At 35.1% G+C, this 19,392-nt stretch overlaps 1 protein-coding gene across 4 annotated transcripts; it reads left to right on the forward strand.

Annotated features, from left to right (window-relative positions):
- The first annotated feature begins 10,263 nt into the window (after positions 1 to 10,263).
- LOC113741456 (diamine oxidase [copper-containing] 1, peroxisomal) lies at positions 10,264 to 19,392 on the forward strand. Of its 4 annotated transcripts, none has more exons than XR_003460629.2 (12): positions 10,264 to 10,826; positions 12,275 to 12,384; positions 12,511 to 12,816; positions 13,888 to 14,000; positions 14,089 to 14,419; positions 14,512 to 14,727; positions 14,828 to 15,064; positions 15,807 to 15,992; positions 16,225 to 16,365; positions 17,062 to 17,330; positions 17,779 to 17,885; positions 18,951 to 19,051. XR_003460629.2 is itself a non-coding variant. In XM_027268991.2 (12 exons), exons 1-12 carry the CDS (start codon positions 10,631 to 10,633, stop codon positions 19,083 to 19,085), a joined length of 2,322 nt encoding a protein of 773 aa, XP_027124792.2. In that variant the 5' UTR covers positions 10,264 to 10,630; the 3' UTR covers positions 19,086 to 19,392. The 4 variants fall into 4 exon arrangements, 3 of the variants coding, with proteins under 3 accessions (XP_027124792.2, XP_027124791.2, XP_027124790.2); XM_027268991.2 differs by having other exon boundaries at positions 17,062 to 17,329; positions 17,803 to 17,885; positions 18,951 to 19,392; XM_027268990.2 differs by having other exon boundaries at positions 17,842 to 17,885.

Here is a 19,392-nt window from a genome sequence, read left to right on the forward strand (position 1 = left end):
TTTGAATCATATTTTTATCTCATATATATTAAATAGTAACAATACATTTTTTACAAAAATTTCAAAAAATTACAATTCAAACGGGACCCCCTTTGCATCTTAATCTTCTTCTAGTCTTCTACCCGCCACCCTTGGAAACTTACAAGATGACTTGCACGAACTGCAAAGGTGACTTTATCACGCTCCTTTTCAAAAAGTAAGCACTGATTTAATGTGTTGTTTGTCGTCATTATTGACTGTGTTTGGATAGGAGTTTATTTGAAATAATATTTTAAAAAATATTATAATATTTTTTTGATATGATACATGTAAAATAAAGATATAATTTAAAAAAATAAAAAAAATTAAAAAATTCATTTGTGATGTAATAAAAAAATTTACAAATAAACCACTATCCAAACCATTTTCATTTCAAATTGATATAGATACCCATGTAACTGAATGTTATTAATTGTGTTATAAAATATAAATTTTCTTTGGACTTGTTCCACTATATTTGGTCAAATAATAAAACCTCTATATAGTAAATAGCAAGGAAAGATGTCATCCTTTATGCATTAGACATTGGTGCAATTCAAATGCATTCTTTTTTTTTAAAGATAATTTAAATACATTCTTGAGCAAGCAAGTGGAAAATCTACGGAAATGTTGCTAATGTCACCCCCACCATGTTGTTTTTTCTTTCCAGACCTTGGAATCAGTTTGCTTAAGAGGGTCGGTTTCATCTGATTATTAAAAAAAAAAGGAGGAAAAAAATGGGGCTGCTAAGAGAAAATTTCTGCTGGGATGCCACTTTGGATTGGATTGAACTTCTTAAAAAATAAAGACCTGGAATGTTCAAATGCACCATGGCATTGGAAATAAAAAATCTGCATAAGTGGGGTTGGATTTATTAGCCTTGTCCCTTTCCAATTTGTTGCTATATGCTGTCAATTGCTGTATAAATTATTCGTAGTTAAATTGATTAATTTTCGTGACAAGGTTTCCCCACTTGCTAAGGATGAATGAATTCGCTAGGATTAAATAATAGAAAGACCAGAAGAAAAAGGAGTTCCAATGTATGATCTACTTTTATTAATTCATGGTGGTGTATGTGCGTTACAGTATGTCAGTCTCCTATATCAAAAAATAAAAAAAAAATAAAAGTACTTGCAACTTTTAATGATGGAATCACGATAAATTCCACAACAACAAATAATCAATCAACATAATTAGTATTCCAATAAGTTTTTTTCTTTTTTTTTTTAGATGGTGAAAGATGGAATTTAAAAAGTCTGGAGAGGCTAAAGGGATTTGAATCCAAAATTTCTAATTTTGTAGACCTTAACTTTAGTCACTAGACTAAGGAACCAACGGAGTTAGTCTAATAGTTAGAAGAAGGGTTTTAAAGTTTTTTCCGCTATAAGGTTTAGGGTTTGAACCATGAGTCTGACAGTTGGAGATAAGAAAAAATCATTGGATTAAGGCTTCATAGGTAAATTTGGTGCTAATAAGTTCATTAACCCATTAGTAACTATCGGGATTGGTCCAATGGTCAGGAAAAAAGCTTGTAGAGTTCTCCTCGCTATCAGGTTCTGTCAGTTTAGGGTTCGAATCCTTAGTCTGATAGTTAGGGATATGAAGGGGTAGGAGGGTTAATAAAAAAAAGTTCATTAACCCATTACTTATGTGCAGGGGTGTTCATGGACCGAATAATCGGTGGTCAGTTAACTTGTGAGATAGGATCATATACATAGGGTAATCTATAACCTTCCTCTACTTATAGGGGCGAAAAAAAAAGAATCAGATTAATAAATCAAATAATGCATCATTTTTCCAAATCAATAAGATTTTTTAATCCTATAACTCTAAAAAACTATCAACAAAATAAAAATCAAAATACATTAGATAATTAAAACACTGAATATTTTGAACATTTGTTTTCGCTTTCTCTATTTCTTGAAAGCTATCAATTTATTTTTTTAGTAAGGATGATAGGTTACTCCACAACCAAACATGTAAGTTTTAAAAATTAAGAATAAAATAATTAGTAAAGTGTTAAAGTGAATAGAACTTATGAGAAATAAAAGAAGTTTTGGAAAAAAAATAGTAGAATAAATAAAATTAGTTGTGACAAATGTTGGAAGGGGAAAAGGCAAATGGGAGATAGAGTTAGGTAGACAAGTTTCTAAGTTTTTAAAAATAAAATGTATAATGATCCTCCTAATTTAAATTATTAATAAATGACTCAATAAGTATGGTTTGCGGTTTGGATACTGGTTACCCTAGCCAACCTTAATATCCGCAAGTAAGTTCGAGTAACCGCAGTTTTTGAAAACTGAAAACTATACTCTAATCTAATTTTTTAAATAGGTTCGAGTAATTTAACCATTTTAAAAATTGTTGGTGATTACCCTATTTTTCGATTTCGATTTGGACTAATTCAATTTTCTCGGTTATCCACTCCGTCGGTTCTTTTTATACACCCTAACTTGTTTGATTGAACGTATTTTGATATTGAGGATTGTGGGCCACTTCGCAATAAATGAAAAATAAAGCACTAAAGGAATAATCATAGAAAATTTGGGGCCTGTTTGGCACCCTAGTTTTTTACCAAGTTTTTTAGCTATTATTTTTTTAACAAACTTTTGCTACAGGAACCCCAAAAAACTTCTCAAAGTTTTTTATCTACACACTTAAAATATCCAAAACACAACAAAAAAAAATTCCCTTCCCCTTTTCTTCTTCTTCCTCCCCCACCACCACCTCCGTCGCCGGCTCCGGCACAAATTTTCCGATGCCGGTGCCGGTCTTCTTTTTTTTTCCCCTTTTTTCCCCCTCCCCTTCTTCCTCCCCTGCCATCCCCTCTTGTCTTTTTTTTTGCTCTCTGTGTCTCCCCCATTTCCTCCCCCACCTCTCTGTGAAAAAAAAAGAAAGAAAAGAAAGATGGTGAGAAGCGGGAAGGGGAACAGGGGAGGCGGGAGGTGGCGGGGCAGAGGGGGTGGCAGGGGGAGGGGGGTGGCAGGGCAGAGGGAGAAGGCGGGGGGAGGGGTGGCTGCTGGTGGAGTTGCTGCTGGGGGTGGCGGAGGTAACGGGGAAGAGGAAGAAGAAGAAGAAAAGAAAAAGAAAAAGGTTTGAAAGAAAAAGAAAAAGAAAGAGAAAGAGAAAGAGAAAAAGAAAAGGAAAAAAAGTTTTTCACCTTACACAAAAACTTCTACAAAATTTTTCATCTTACAAAAACTTCTACAAAATTTTTTCAAAAACTTCTACAGTGCACTACAGTAAAGTTTTAGACAAACTCCCAAAAAACTCAGGTTTCAAACAGGCCCTTGATTACAACGATGGAAATCCATTTCTTCTTCCTTTTTGTTTTTTTGGATAATTAGGAGGATTTCCATTTCACTAAGCTACCAGTGTGCCACTCCTTAGTACCTTTCATTAGGTTTAGCCTGACCTCTGGATCATTAATTGTGTTTACAATTGATCTATCAATCAATTGCGAAATAATAACCACTAATTCTGTTGATTTAAAGATTACCCCACATGGCAAGAATTCTTAATCCATAATGCGTCACCAGGCAATAATTCATAATTCATAATGCGTCACCGGAAAAAATGTATTCGTCACTCTGGCTCATCTCTGTGTTTCTCCACATCTTTGGCGACATCCAACAAAACTGGAACCAAATTTCTCCGCAATGAGATTTTTCCACAAGTTTTCTGCAGTATTCGGTCAATCTTGCTGAACTATGAATTTCTCCGTTTTTTTGGCGACATCCAACAAAATTGGGACCAAATATCTCCACAAATGAGATTTTTCCACAATTTTTCTGCATTTATTGTTCCGTCACTTGTTGGGACTTGTAAGATTATAGTAAGTTGTCTACTTTCTCAATTACCAAGAAATTTCATTAGCTGCCCATAAATACAAGAAAAGGGAATTGCATGGTATTTTCTTCCAACACAATTGGAATGACGTTAAAAAATAGCACAATAGATATCCTGTCCTCTGTCCCATTTTTCTATTACATCTTATTTTAATTTTTTTTTTTTGTTTCTGTGAATTCTAATAACTATTTATGGGGGAAAAACACAAAATTCAACGGATTAAAAGAACAAAGTATCATGTATGGCCCCAAATCCGCGATCTAGATGTGACCCAAAATTGGACATCTCTTGCGTGTAATCCTTCATGAAAAAGAACAATTAACTTTGGCCTAGTTTCCCGTGGCTCCAACAAGAACAAGAAGGAAAAAAAAAATTCTAATGTCTACCTCTTTAATTTGCTCAATCCCAGGTAGGAGAATGATTGCCAAAAAGAGCTTAAGTACTAATTTAATATGTCAGCTTCAAACTTGGTTGACGCACTGACTAGGATCCAATGACATTTAACCACATTTTGCTGCAGCAAGCAAGGTTGTTAGTGCTTAATAAAACAAATTTGAAATCCATCATGATTTCTTTTTTCTTTTTGGGTGAAAGTGATGTGTACCATTTTTAAGCACCCTTTTGATCCTACTTACAGAATACAAGAAGAAATTGAAAATTGTATGTAAACCATATTTTGTGTCAATACCAGCTGTAAGATAAGTAAAAGGGCAGGAAATACATATACCAAATTGAATTGTTTGTGAAAGTGCTTCTTTGTAGCTGAGACTTCTTTTATTTGACAAGATCATAAGAGTTGTTACCTCGGCTTTAGAACATGATTTTTTTAAGTCCATTCCCTTGTTGTTAAGAAAGGGTTGAAAACAAATATAACAAGATAGGTATAGAAAACTGGTATTGCTGGGTATCTAGCACTTCTTTTCAAAAATAACGTTAAAAGAATTTTATACATGTAATTTTAACTAGGCCTGTCAACGGGCCAGAATAATGTATTCCGAACCCGGATCCGGCACGCCATATCGGATCCGGATCCAACCCGTTTACTCGACGGGTCTTCTACTCTATGTTTCGGATCCACCGGGTCGGGTCTACTAGAAAAAATTTATCAAAACTTACAATTTCTAATGAAAATGAGAAAAAAATATATTTGTAAACTAATTTCTAACTAATACCAAAAAAAATTAAATAAGAAAAGAAATCAAATTGACTTTACTCAAATACATCACCCTAATCAAATTATATTGATAACTATATATATATTTTAAATTATTAATCCATTTATATCCGGATCCGGGTCTAATACGGGTCGAAATACTATATTCCGTATCCAACCCATTTTTTTTGTCTGACAATACGGATCCGGATCCCGGTTCGGGTAACGGGGTTAAATCCCTACCCATATCCACAATAATTTCACGGATCCGGCCCGGGTCCGAGTCGTTGACAGGCCTAATTTTAACTTTTCAAGCTATAGCATCTGAAATGCAACTACAATCATTTTTCTTAATGTATATTCTTAATCATTCCATCATTTATATGACAATTTGTAGTATTATTAAGTTGTCTCTAATTATTATGAACTAGCGTTCTGACCCATGCTATGCGCGGATTTATATTTCAACTTCTAAATTGAAGAGTTCAATTTCAAAGCAAAAGAAAAAATTCTCACAACTTGCAGTTTTACTTAACACTTTCAAAATATACTTGCTTTGTATTTTCAAAGTAAAAGCACCATGTGTTAGTTATTTGTTACTACTTATTCTTTATTTTTGGTAGGACTGGTGTTATTTTCATTAATTTTTTATCAAAAATAAAGTTTGTAAATAAAAATTTCCACTTTGAAGGGCCAATAGGACTTTATTTTAATTTAGTGATTTCAAAATTTAGGTTTCAAGAATAGTACCATTATTCATTTTTTAAATCCATTACCAATGAATATTATTCCTTTTTTTTTATATAATTTGCCCTTTTAGTTATGATTATTGAGTTAAAGGGTAAAGTATTGTTATTTACTTTCTAACTTTTAGTAGAACTTTTGTTTCATCTTTATTTACCCTTTCACAAAGAAACTTCAAACTAGATTTTTATATTAGTGGAGTCACTTCTTATATTTTTAATTCAAAAGGCATGGAGAGATATTTAATAATTCAAAATTCTATTAAAAAAAAGTTGGAAGCATCATAACTTGGGATTAATTCCACTTTCCACCATTTAAGTATACCAAAATTTCACTTTGGTTCATAAATTTCAAAATGAGACATTTGAGTCCCTAAATTATAAAATTTCTTGTACTTAATCCCTAAAATATAGGATTTATCCATTTTAGTCATTAAAGTATAAAATTTATTCCAATTTAGTCCCTAAAGTATACCCTCTTAGGCATAAAGTCTGTCTTGTTTACTTAATAATGCTACTTAAGCGAGACAAATTTTATAGTTTAGGGACTAAAGTATTCCATTTTTAGGTATTATTTAGGTAAAGTAAAAATTTAGGTATAGTTAAAGGGTGTAAAGTGAAATTAACCATAACTTGATCATCCTAAAAGTTAAAGATGGGCGCGGGTCGAGTACCCATCCCATTTATCATTTGGCTGATTCGACTCGCACCATTCGGGTCAATCATTTTCTGACCCTTACTAGTCCCGCATATCAACAGGTACCCAATTATAGGGTACCACTGAGATAGGGTTGGGTTAACGGGTACCCAATTCCTCCCCCACTTATCATTTAATTTTTTTTTAAAAAAAATTATACTAATTTAATTTTATATTTTACACATTCATCTAAGATTTAATAAATATTTTTTTCTCAAAAATGTCTTCCACCAAGAAATAAGCATGCAAAGAGAATACAAGATAAAGGAAAAAAAATTAAAAGAAATCAAAATCAATAAAAGTTTGAAATAAGCAGCTCATTTTTTAAAATATATGTTCCACATTAATTAAAATATTTTCTATAAAACATAAGATCATGACCTCTACAAATGAATCTTGTAAATAAGCTATAGTCTCTCATATTTATAATGCAATTTATTCAATGAAATTATTTATTTAGTTCTAAAAATATTATTTTCTAGTATATGTATAAAAATAAAAAAATATATATGTAGGGCTAGTCGAGTACTCGCGAGTTTTTAATTATGTAATTCTAATTCGCCCCACATCTTAGCGGGTACTCGACCCTCTTTTAACGCGATCAAATTATACAAATTGGGTATCCTAATTTTCGAATTGAATATAGTAAATTTGCGAGCTAGCGGATAATTACCCACCTCTACTAAAAATCTCTTGTGCAATTTATGTAGACGTAGACAGATATCTTGTGACCTTACAAGCAAAAAGTTCCGTGACACCTTGTATCTGTCTGTAGAGGGTTCAATAATTGAGATGGAATCCAAGAACATGTGGTCACAAATGAAGGAATCTCATTTGTTGGATTTGGATAAATACAAAAACCCAAGTACACAACAAGGACCGTCCTGGAATGGTACTTGCAAGTTGTCATACTTTTTTCTCAGTGCAATTATTTTATGTGTATGCCTACACAGTATTGATTCAGCATTAACAATTTTGTTAATAAACAAGAATACATTGGATTTGATTTAGGAATAAACTGGCATCTAGGAGACAAATGTTGCTGAGTTGGATTGTCTTGGATTACACGGGTCTCAGGATTAGACTCTGCCAATTATATATATACTGCCAGTTGAAACATAGAAACTTGGAAAGGTATTTTTGTAGTAAGGGGTGGTCAGATCTTCACATGTTTCTTATTAAACAAATTACTGGTGAACTTATGAACTCAACTTGACGGTATAAAGAATTCATGAGAAGAAACACCCAGACATTCTTGTTGAAAGCTGGATTCCATGATTTTTGTTAGTGAATTAATATATAGTATAACGGAGTAGAGTCTGCATTATTGAGAGGCGCTTTATTTAAAATGACTTGTGCCTTGACAAATTTTAAAATTTGATATTAAATGTCACGATGCCTCGGTTTTGCAGACGTAATTGTCCTGCTCTTTTTTTTTTTTTTTTTTTTGTCAACAACGATACATTTGTACAACCTACTCTATCCTAATCTAGGGGGAGGGGAGCCTAAGGAGGCTGTGGTAGGGGACTAGTGGGTATACAGATCCAACTAGACCAAGGGAGTGTTCTGATACAACCTTTAGATTTTTTTCGCTACAGGTGGAGTTTAAACCCTCACCTACAACTCAAGGAGGTACTTAAGACTCTCCCCGGTGGCCACTGAGCCATTGCCCAATGGTTAGACGTAATTGTCCTACTCAAGATATATAGTTGTGCTGCTCAAGCTGGTTTTTTTATCTTTGATTTGCACAATCAGCAGAAAGGAAACCTCTCCTACACCTTATGTTTTGTGCATAGGAATTTTTGAGCAACGAATAGTGAACTAAGCGGCTTGAACTCTTGAGTCCTAGAATAGAATTTTTCCTTTTCCAACACCCCTTCATGTAATAGAATAGGATTTCAAAAAGAAAAAAGAGGAATTTTAATTTAGAAAAAAATACATATTCATAGACAATGTACAATAGGTTTTGTTTAATGATGATGCATGATGCAAATTGTAACTTATGTACAAAATGGTAAGAGATTTATTAATGCATATCCACAATCAAAGTCAAATTTATATTGAAATGATTAAAATTTCCATGACTCTTTCATTTAAAATTACAAAAGCAATATAACTCCCACAATTCATCTTTTTATTTTTAAGCACCAAAAATTTACTAACAAATACTTCAAAGTTTATACCTTGTAATTAAACAAAAAAATGTGCTTATTTCAAATATTGCTAAATTTAAGGACATTCTACTAATACTTGTCTCAAAAGAGGAATTAAGTTGATTTGCAAGGAAATAACTAGGTAATTAACCTCCCGCTTGCACAAAAAAAAAAGGATAATTAACCTCTATTTTAGTAAAGACATTAAGCTTGTATGAGTACACACAAACTCAAAAGGGAGTACAGAAGTGCACATTTTTTTATCTTGGTGGATTTTTCTCCCTTTAATCCCTTATAGTTGAACCCTTCCATAATATAGATAAAAGTAGGAGTAGTGTGTGGAGCAACTGTTCATGGCCATTATGAGGAAATTCTTTACGAAGGAGATATATTAGTTACATTTATATATGAAAAATCGAGATCTGGTAATATAATGCAGGGTCTTTCAAAAGTCGAACAAATACTGGAAGTGCGTTCGATTGATTCAATATCGATGAATCTACAAAAGAAGATTGAGGGTTGGAACAAATGTATAGCAATAATTCTTGGAACTCCTTGGGAATTCTTGATTAGCGCTGAACTAACTATACTGCAAAGTCAAATCTCTTTGATAAGCTTACAATTCCAATCATTCATGTATTTTGTTAAGCTTACAATTAAAAATCTAAATCATTATGTACCCTAACCAAAAGGCACATAAGACAAGCACACACAACAAGGGGAAGAAGGGGTATGGGTCCACTATAAGAGCTTGACATCTCTACACCTATTTCACCTACACCTTCAGGTACAAATATTTAACCTTTAGATGCAAGTATGTTTAGTTTATTTGATTAGACGATCAAGTTTTTCGATCACTATTTTACCTTTTCAAATTTCAGTTGCTTTTTTTTATTTTTAATTCGAGACTCGCATTTATACTTTCTCGTCAACTACCATCAAAATCTATTCATTTCCTTAATTATATTTTTATTTTACATATATTATATCATAAAAAATTTTACCGTATGCGTTGAAAAAATTATTCCAAATGACCTTTTATCCTGCACCCATTTGTGAAATCAAACTATGAGTTCCAAGCTGGAGGAAACGTAGCTAACCCATCCATCTAATCCTTAGAGACGGTAGTAATAACCAAAACTTTTGTCCTTATCAGAAGTCCTAATCTATCTTTTTCTGTTTTTGTTTGGTATGGTTGATTAGTTTCAAATCTTAATCAGGATTGCAATTTTTTAATGCTATTTGTCATTTCTTTCGTTTTGCACAAGAAATCAGAAATCTTTGAAAAAGAAAAAAGGATGTGGAGTTTATATGCAAGATAAAACAATCAATCCAAAAAAAAAAAAAAATCAATCCAAACCCCTCAATGCAAAACAATCCAAAAAACAGTGCCCAACAGTAATGTCCAAAAGTTTAGTCCTTATCACCCTAAATATCAACCAATATTTTGCTGTAAAACTCCACTTAGCTATTGCATGTATTAGCAAAGCAGATTGTCCTATCAGTCAATACGCCGTTCGCTTATCTCATTGGCCTCCGATAAGATCCCGCAAATTTTTACTCTAAAAACATATAATCTATGAAAAACCCCATAATCTCCTAATTGATTTTCAAAAAAGCCCTTCCCCCGCCCTCACGTGTCCCTACCCTCTTTATTTCATCTTTTCTCTCTCTATAAATACACCGTTCGCTTTCTCTCTCCAAGTGTATCACTGGCCTGCGGGAACTCTCTCTCTCTCTCACACACACACAAAACACGCACTAAAGCACGCATTGTTGATCAGAGCAGAAAAGCCCTAGGTGTTGGAGCATTTTGAGTTTTTTTTTTATTCCGTCAAATCACACACACTCACTCACAGACACAGAGGTATATCGGCTGCGGAAGCGGTGGCGGTGGTGGTGGCGTCGGCGGTGGAAATTTTGGTAAGGAGAGGAGGAGGTGCTGTATGTCAGTAGATTATTGTTATAGACATTTTTGCGGTGGATTTGGATTGGGAGAGTTAGCGAATCAGTTACAATGGCCGCAGTTACGCAAAAGGCGACGCCTCCGTCTCCGACTTCCTCCGTGGCCGCCGGTGCTTCCTCCGTCCTCGTTCGCCGGGAGGCCGCAGCCGTAGCCTCGGCGTTGCAGGACTGGAATGATGATCATACGGGGAAGAAACAGGTGGCATCTGTGGTTCGCTCTGAGCCGGCGTCAAATGCCACCAACAAAGGTAAATACAGCCGACAAAGATTATATGCGTGCATATATACGTCATCTTTTAATATTTGTGGATGTATCTGGGTGTATACGTATTTATACATATATTCAAGTTGTACGACAAGGATGACGCGATTGATTTTACGCTTAGATCTTTAATCCCGTGGCAGTGAAGTTGAAATGTCAATTTCTACTTTTTGTTAATCATTCAATTGGTTGCATGAATGATTTGTGCATCAAATGAGTGGAGAACTTTATTGGTTAGTGATTCGAAGTAAAGCACCAGGCAAAATGTTTTCTTTAGTTGAATTGTCTCCCTGCAGTGTTGTTAGCTCTGGGTTTTCCAGTGATTATTTCATAAACTGCAACAATTTTTCAAAAGTTTGAAGATTCTAGATCAAGACTTCGTAAATAGAACTTGTTTATATGAATCTGGAGTCAGCGGTAGATTCTAAGTGAATATTTTAAAATATTTCAGAAACAGTTGTAGAGAAACTGGGGCTATCGAAGTTTGAATTTAAAGTTTCTGCCTTGTAATACACCTTTATTTGATTTGGCCATGATTATTGTTCTTATACATGGTATAATATTCATTTTTGAACTAACATATGTTTATCTGATTTATTAATTGTGTCTGATTTGTGTGCTCGTGTCCTTTTTCCTTTTCCTTTTCCTTTTTACTGGCAGGATGAACTACAAAACCAGTAGGTGTAGTCTCTCTATGATCTTAATATGTACAGTAATGCAACAAAGTATTTGAAGTTTCATTTAACACATTGATATAGAAAAAAGCACCCAAGACACAAATTGAGCCAGCAATTTATTGAACTATGCTGAAATAATTTACTATTAGCTGTATTGAGAAATATATTTGTATACATGTCATACTTCAATGACCACTCTACAGTTGGGTTTAATTAAAACTTTCCTTGGGATCTGTGCCGTGTTGGGGGGGGGGGCGGGCAAGGGATGTTCAAGACACTCTAGTTGTTTGTCAGTTTTTGTTAACTCACTAAATTGGAGAAAAGTTTTTGAAATTTGAGGCGTCTAAAGGATGGACCTTGGCTTGAGATTGTAAGTGTGCTATTGGCATTATGTTGCCAAAGTCCTGTAGAAAATAGTGAATACTAGAGTTGATTTATGGTTAGTTTGGTTGTTAATTGGTCCTATTGAGACTATTATTTGTTCTGTGACTTCTGAAAGCTTTTTACATATTTTTGCCAAGATTTTGGTGCTCAAAGTTTCAGCTATTCATGTTGTAATTGGGAGAGTTAGCATGCTGTTGGGGGTGCCAGATGCTAATTAACCAACTCATAGGATTGTTGGCTCAATGTGCAAAACCCTTGTTCTGTCTTTGCTGCCCAGGATTTTGAATTTGGATGTTCTACAGTCATCCCTGGGTATACTGTTCTTAACTATCTTGTCCTATGCTGTAATTTCATTAATGATGCGCGTGTGCAGGGATTCAGCTTTTGCAAAGGGCTCAAACCTGCCATCCTTTGGATCCTTTAACTGCTGCAGAGATCTCTGTGGCTGTAGCAACCGTCCGTGCTGCTGGTGCAACCCCTGAGGTGCTCAGAGAATCTTATAGTTCTCTCTTTATTACCTTTTTTGGATTCTCCTGTTTGAATTTCCTTTGTAGCTAGTATCACAACTTATTTTCTATGTCATTTAGTTATTGTTCGAGTTGATTTCAGGTTAGAGATGGTATGCGATTTATTGAAGTTGTACTGTTGGAACCAGAAAAAAATGTTGTTGCACTGGCAGATGCATATTTCTTCCCCCCTTTCCAGCCATCATTACTTCCCAGAACCAAAGGAGGGCCTGCAATTCCCAGTAAGCTCCCACCAAGGCGGGCTAGACTTGTTGTCTACAATAAAAAATCTAATGAGACAAGTTTATGGATTGTTCAGCTCACTCAGGTACATGCAACAACTCGAGGTGGACACCATAGGGGAAAGGTCATCTCTTCAGCAGTTGTCCCAGATGTTCAGCCACCAATGGTATAACCTTAATTTTGCATGTGATGTTATATGGTCTTCATCATGTGTTGCTGTTTGAACAACTATCAAATGAATTACTATCAGTGAAGAACATATTATGTGAAAGTATAAATGCTTTCAGTTTTGTTTCTTTATTGTGCCTTTTGATTAGTACATCCTATGAGTTAATATATAGGAAATTAAAAAAAAACAATTGAAACGTTATTATTCATGGAAGAATAATATAAAAAGCTGAACCTTAGGATGAAGCTAACCCTTATGGCAACTGTGTCATTGATATCTTTACCTAAATGAGACATTTGTTGTGTTAGTTAGGCATAATTTGGGTGTATAGTTCGGTCTTTGAGTTGTATACAGCATGAACTGAACATCTTACATTTTAGTATACTGAATGAGTTATATGGGTGCTAAATGTTGAATGGAACTTGATATTTGTAATTCAGCAGCATCTAAACAAAACCATGTGCGGAATTGATGCTAGAAATGCATCATGAACATAAAGCAAAAATCTTTCAGCAATTGTCATATTATAGATTAGCTTTGACTTATGTTTTTGTTAGTTTATTTTATGTTTCGAAAGTCGGGGATCATTACGTGGGAATCTAAATGTGAAAAGAGATCATCTGAAATGAGCCTGAAAGCTTTTGCTCTGTTAAATTTGTGCACTATGCTTCAGTTTTGGACATTGAAATGATTACACGCATTGCATAGAATGTTATTATTCCATCTTTTATGGATTATATGCATTCTGTGACATATTTCCAAAACCTTTGGTAAGTGATTTTGTCTTTTGAATGTTGTAACTCCTTTGTTGTGTTGCTTTTGTGGCCAACTTCCATACACTTCTGAGATGATTAAATTAAATGGACAGATGCAATTTAACGTTAGTTTTAAGCTTAGAGGTCACACAATATGAAAAGAAAATTGTTGTGTTTCAGTACATCCTAAACGCTTGATTCTGTTGAATTTAAATATTGAAGCATTTAAAGTAGGGATGAGTTTGCTTGAAATCTTATTAAAATTTCATAAGGAAAATGTCTGCTTGTTTAATTTGTTTTGTTAACTCTATAGGATGCAGTGGAATATGCTGAATGCGAAGCTGTTGTAAAAGATTATCCTCCATTTGTGGAAGCAATGAAGAAGAGGGGGATTGATGATATGGATCTTGTGATGGTCGATGCTTGGTTAGTTAAATATCTACATAAATGTTTTTCTTTTGGGCAACAATCTGGAAAGTTTACCTCTTAAATTTCTTGAATATGGTTTCTCCAGGTGTGTTGGTTATCACAGTGAAGCTGATGCTCCTGGACGCAGACTTGCAAAACCGCTAATATTTTGTAGAACGGAGAGTGACTGTCCAATGGAAAATGGTTATGCACGACCTGTTGAAGGAATTCATGTACTTGTTGATATGCAAAATATGGTGGTCGTTGAATTTGAAGACCGTAAACTTGTTCCCTTACCTCCTGCTGATCCACTAAGGAATTATACTCCTGGTGAGACAAGAGGAGGAGTTGACCGGAGTGATGTGAAACCCCTACATATCAATCAGCCCGAGGGTCCAAGTTTTCGCGTAAATGGACACTATGTAGAATGGCAAAAGGTATTTCTTGTATTTACTATATTCTTGGGTCTGAAATTGATTTTGCTTCACCTGGATGTGATAATAGCATGATATCTTGTTTCAATGTGCAGTGGAACTTTCGTGTTGGTTTCACTCCTAGAGAGGGGTTAGTTATACATTCTGTTGCATATGTTGATGGTAGTCGTGGTAGAAGACCCATAGCCCATAGGTTGAGTTTTGTGGAGATGGTTGTGCCATATGGGGATCCAAATGATCCACATTACAGAAAGAATGCATTTGATGCTGGGGAAGATGGCCTTGGGAAAAATGCTCATTCTCTGAAAAAGGTTTGGAGAACTTTTCTGCCTTTTTCACCTTATTAAAAGATCTGATGTTAGATCTTCTTCGTAATAAATGCTAATCCATGACAATATTTTTGTACTTCAGGGATGTGATTGCTTAGGATTTATTAAGTACTTCGATGCCCATTTTACAAATTTCACTGGAGGTGTTGAAACCATTGAAAATTGTGTTTGCTTGCATGAAGAAGATCATGGGATCTTATGGAAGCATCAGGATTGGAGAACCGGACTGGCAGAAGTTCGAAGATCTAGACGCCTCACAGTTTCTTTTATTTGCACAGTAGCTAATTATGAGTATGGATTTTATTGGCATTTTTATCAGGTAAGAGCATTGCGTCCATTATGAGGGTCTGACATATTGTGTAGTGTTTGAATTCGTAGAAGTTAATATCAGAAATAGTGGGTCTGAATTTGTGATAAACACGAAGCCAATCCAATCTATTCTTCGTGAAAGAAAATCCACGACTTCATTGGGGCTGAAAATGTATTCCTATCCTGAGTTTGTGAAGGAGAAGACACTGGACAGTAGTCGTAGGTAACTTTAGAGGCCTATTCACTCACAATTTGAGAGAAAGAGATGAAGATGGAGAAAAAAAGAGAACTGTATTGATGATAGAAAGATTTAGAGATTAATAGTATACAAAAGCAAGGAGATATTTAGGGATTCCCAGAAAAAGGAGTACTTTGTTGTGGACATGCATTGAGAGAGGAAGGCCTAGGGCGGGGTTGGAGGGTGGTCATTAAGGTCTAAACAGGATATCTGCTCTCACAGTTATAATTTTCAGCTGATGCTTTGGTGGGAAATGATTCTATACTTACATGAGTTTCTCAGCCCAAAGCAACCTTGGCTTCTTTGACTGACTGGCGATTGTGATTTGGTCTCTGATGTATGAGTAATTTGAATATGCTCTAAGTGCTGCTTGATGCATGAAGATTTATTGGCTTGCAGCTGCTTGCTCTTTCATTAGCTAGACCACTATCTCTTATTTTGCAATGCTTTTTTGTTATATGTCTAAATGATGGTCCTTCTTTTTGCTTCATTGGGCTGTTTTTTGTGGCTGCAGGATGGAAAAATTGAAGCAGAAGTTAAACTCACTGGAATTCTTAGTTTAGGAGCACTGCAACCAGGAGAATCTCGAAAATATGGCACAACAATTGCTCCAGGTTTGTATGCTCCTGTTCATCAACACTTTTTTGTTGCTCGCATGGATATGGCAGTTGACTGCAAGCCTGGAGAAGCCCACAATCAGGTATTAGTTGGAGAAAGACAGAACTTTGATTAACTTTTGAGAACTTACATGGTTGCGTGGCCCATTTGCTCCTGACTTGTTTCACTCTTTTTGGTTAGGTGAAGTTTTAATTTGATTAAAACCCAATTAAAGTTTTACCCTGACGCTGGAAGGTGATCCATGAGTATATGTGCCAGCCATTTTGCTTGCCTAGATCATGATCCACTTTGACAATTTTCATCTTTCTATTTAGGTTGTTGAAGTAAATGTCAGAGTTGAAGAACCTGGGAAAGATAATGTGCACAACAATGCATTTTATGCTGAAGAAACTTTACTCAGATCTGAACTAGAAGCAATGCGAGATATTGATCCTTTCTCTGCCCGCCATTGGATTGTAAGTGTCTAAGCCTGTTTGTACCTTTTAAACAGCATTTTAAAGGAAGTCATCTTAAAAATATTTAGACATATGATAAACCTTAAATATTTAGAAAAAATGGTTATTCTTGTTGGATTATTTTTTTCTGGGTTTTGGGGAGGGATTGGGGGTGGGGCAGCTGTTCCGCTGTGGAAATTATTCCTGACATTGCTTTTACCAGCATAGTCATGCGTGTCTTCCAATAGCTATGGCTTCATTTTTCTTGTGCTTTTTGTTTAGAGTGTGATCTTTTGAGTGCTAACTGCAATTATGGCTTTCTGGGCAGTTTATGATGTTTTTAATGGTTTGGCTGAGCTTTTTATTCAAGTAATTGGTTTAGTGAGTTTTTATTCATGTAATTGCTCTCTTTATTTGGTTCCAGATATTTTGGCATTTGGATAGTATGATATCACTGATTTGATTGTGATGTAACTAACTAGTCTTCATAAGACAAGTTATCCTCCTCTTTTTCATGAGTCCAAATAAAGACACGCCTTCAAACTGTCTTTCTAGCAAACCAACTCCGGTACCCTAAAACGCTCCTTTTTCCTGTCCTTCCTGAAAAGAAATGAGTCAAATGTAGGATAGCTATTATGAATACTTTCTTTATCTTTTTGAAGCTAGGCCCAAAAAAATTTGTTGTTCACTAGTTTGTATTATATCCCCATATTGTAGATCAGGAACACGAGAACAGTGAATAGGACTGGGCAACTCACTGGTTACAAATTAGTACCTGGTTCAAACTGTCTGCCAATGGCTGGTCCTGAGGCTAAATTCCTGAGAAGAGCTGCATTTTTGAAGCACAATCTATGGGTTACACAATATGCACGTGGAGAGGACTTTCCTGGAGGAGAGTTTCCTAATCAGAACCCACGTGTTGGTGAGGGATTGGATTCATGGGTTAAGCAAAATCGTTCTCTTGAAGAAACTGATATTGTTCTGTGGTTAGTGTTTCTTATACTTTTGAAGAACTTGGGATAGTAGACTTTTTTTTATTATGAGGACCATCCTACAATAGCTGTTGATAGCTTTATTATTGTGTTTTCGTTGAGATAACGGAATTTTCTTCTACTTATTGAGATAAAATGCAGTGTAAATGAAGTGATTTATTGCTTCCACCCCTTTTACCTTAGACCTTTACAAATTGTTGATTTGGATAGACAATGTCATTTCAGAGTTCTGAGACTCTACTTTTTCTTAGAATAGGTAATTTGTTGTCTTTTATAGGTGCTTATTTATAATGCTTTATAGTAGATAGTGTGTGTGTGTGTGTGTGTGTGTGTTTAATTAAAAGAGTGAATGGAAGTGTTTGATATTGGCTCAAGGAATTAATCAGATGTACAGTGGGATTGGTTTTAGCTTTTGAATTCGATACTTCTTTGGTGAATTCAGCACTTAAACTACTGTGTTCTTGCCGGTACGTTTTTGGTATCACACATGTTCCACGTTTGGAAGATTGGCCTGTTATGCCTGTCGAGCGCATTGGTTTTTTGCTTCAGGTTTGCTTTCTGAATATGCTTTTTGGTTTTTTTTTTTCCTTTTTTTTTGTAGGATATTTTATTGATCTATGAGACTCTTATGGCATCTGCTAACCGTCATCATGGTCCACATCCATAATATCATAATGATAAACTTGTACAGTTTTTCAGTTACTATGACGAGAAAATACACTCCAGGACATTCTTCCTACATTAGAAACTAGATTCTAGATTAATCGCAGTTTTCATGCTACAATCAATTAGCGCATCCAGGGGCCTGCCGCCCAGCTCAGGTGGAGAGGCCTAGCCTGATCTGAGAAGTGCTAAATCTGATAGCTAACAAAACATCTTAATATGATTTACAAACTAAGGCGCTACAATCTGGAGATTTGTGCTGTCTTCTTTATGTTGCAGAGTAGATAATCCTTTGCACTTGCTAAACAAAATGGTGGGTTTAGGATATTACATTCTTCAGGATAAATTGTTCCATATTTCTCATCTTCTTGGCATATATAGGTATGTAAATAGTCATGAAATGTGAAGGAAATTCCAAACAGGTCTATAGGATGGAATAAAAAGCTGTGTGACTAAATTTCATAGACCAGTCTGCACATGTTCTCTCTCTCTCTCTCTCTCTCTGTGCTGATTGTGAGTTTTGGTTTTCACTCTACTATAGTCTATCAACATTGCTTTCTCATTAAAGAGAAAAGCTCATGCTCTAATAGTACTCTTTTTTCTTTTCCATTTCTTTGATTGTACTTTCAATGTTCATTTTAGAATTTATAGTGCCTTTGCAACAAAAGAGGAATTTCAGAATATGCTTATCATAAGTTGTGTATGAAAATAATTTGCAGTAGTTTAAGCCTTTTATTGATATCTGCTTGTCTGTAGAGCATTTTAAGGTAAAGATGTTAAGAAACTATACAAGAGGTTTGTGATGTCTTTGTTTACATCACATGGTAAAATATTCTTTTAATCTATGAACAACTTTCCTGATGACAAAATATCTGCTCAGTCATCTCATTCTATACCTTTATATATAGAAGCATGCTCTAAACCAAGAAATACTGCTCATTTTATATGCAGCCACACGGGTTTTTTAACTGCTCTCCTGCGGTCGATGTTCCACCTGGTGCATGCGAGATGGATGGCAAAGATAACGATGTCAAAGAGAGCAGCCTAGCAAAGCCAATCCCAACTGGTCTAGTGGCCAAACTCTGAGGAATACTTCTTTCTGTATGAAACAGTTCCTCATGGCTATGCTGCAGAGTGACAGTCCTGTCCTGTCACTCCTCGCTTAGAAGCTATTGTTTGGAATACAGTTAAGTTTTCGCTATGGTTTTAAGTACTGCTGAACGCAATGGATTGTGTACTGTTTTCTTGAGATTCTGAGCCAAAAAACTGCTGTTTACCTTTCGCTAGTTCCCTTGGCCTGCTTGGTTTGTCCTTGTTGCATAGGAATTTGCAGGTTGTGCTGTGAAGTCCAAGAGTTTGAATTTTATATAAACCAGGATATTATTTTCCTGTC

The sequence above is a fragment of the Coffea arabica genome, chromosome 4e (assembly GCF_036785885.1).
Source record: "Coffea arabica cultivar ET-39 chromosome 4e, Coffea Arabica ET-39 HiFi, whole genome shotgun sequence".
Taxonomy (NCBI): domain Eukaryota; kingdom Viridiplantae; phylum Streptophyta; class Magnoliopsida; order Gentianales; family Rubiaceae; genus Coffea; species Coffea arabica.

Coding starts and splice junctions, on each gene's coding strand:
- LOC113741456 (XM_027268991.2), top strand. CDS start 10,631: ATGGCCGCAGTTACGCAAAAGGCGACGCCTCCGTCTCCGACTTCCTCC. Junction 14,420..14,511: donor ACTATGTAGAATGGCAAAAG/GTATTTCTTGTA, acceptor TTCAATGTGCAG/TGGAACTTTCGTGTTGGTTT. Junction 17,330..17,802: donor AGAAACTGATATTGTTCTGT/GGTTAGTGTTTC, acceptor TGTGTTCTTGCC/GGTACGTTTTTGGTATCACA.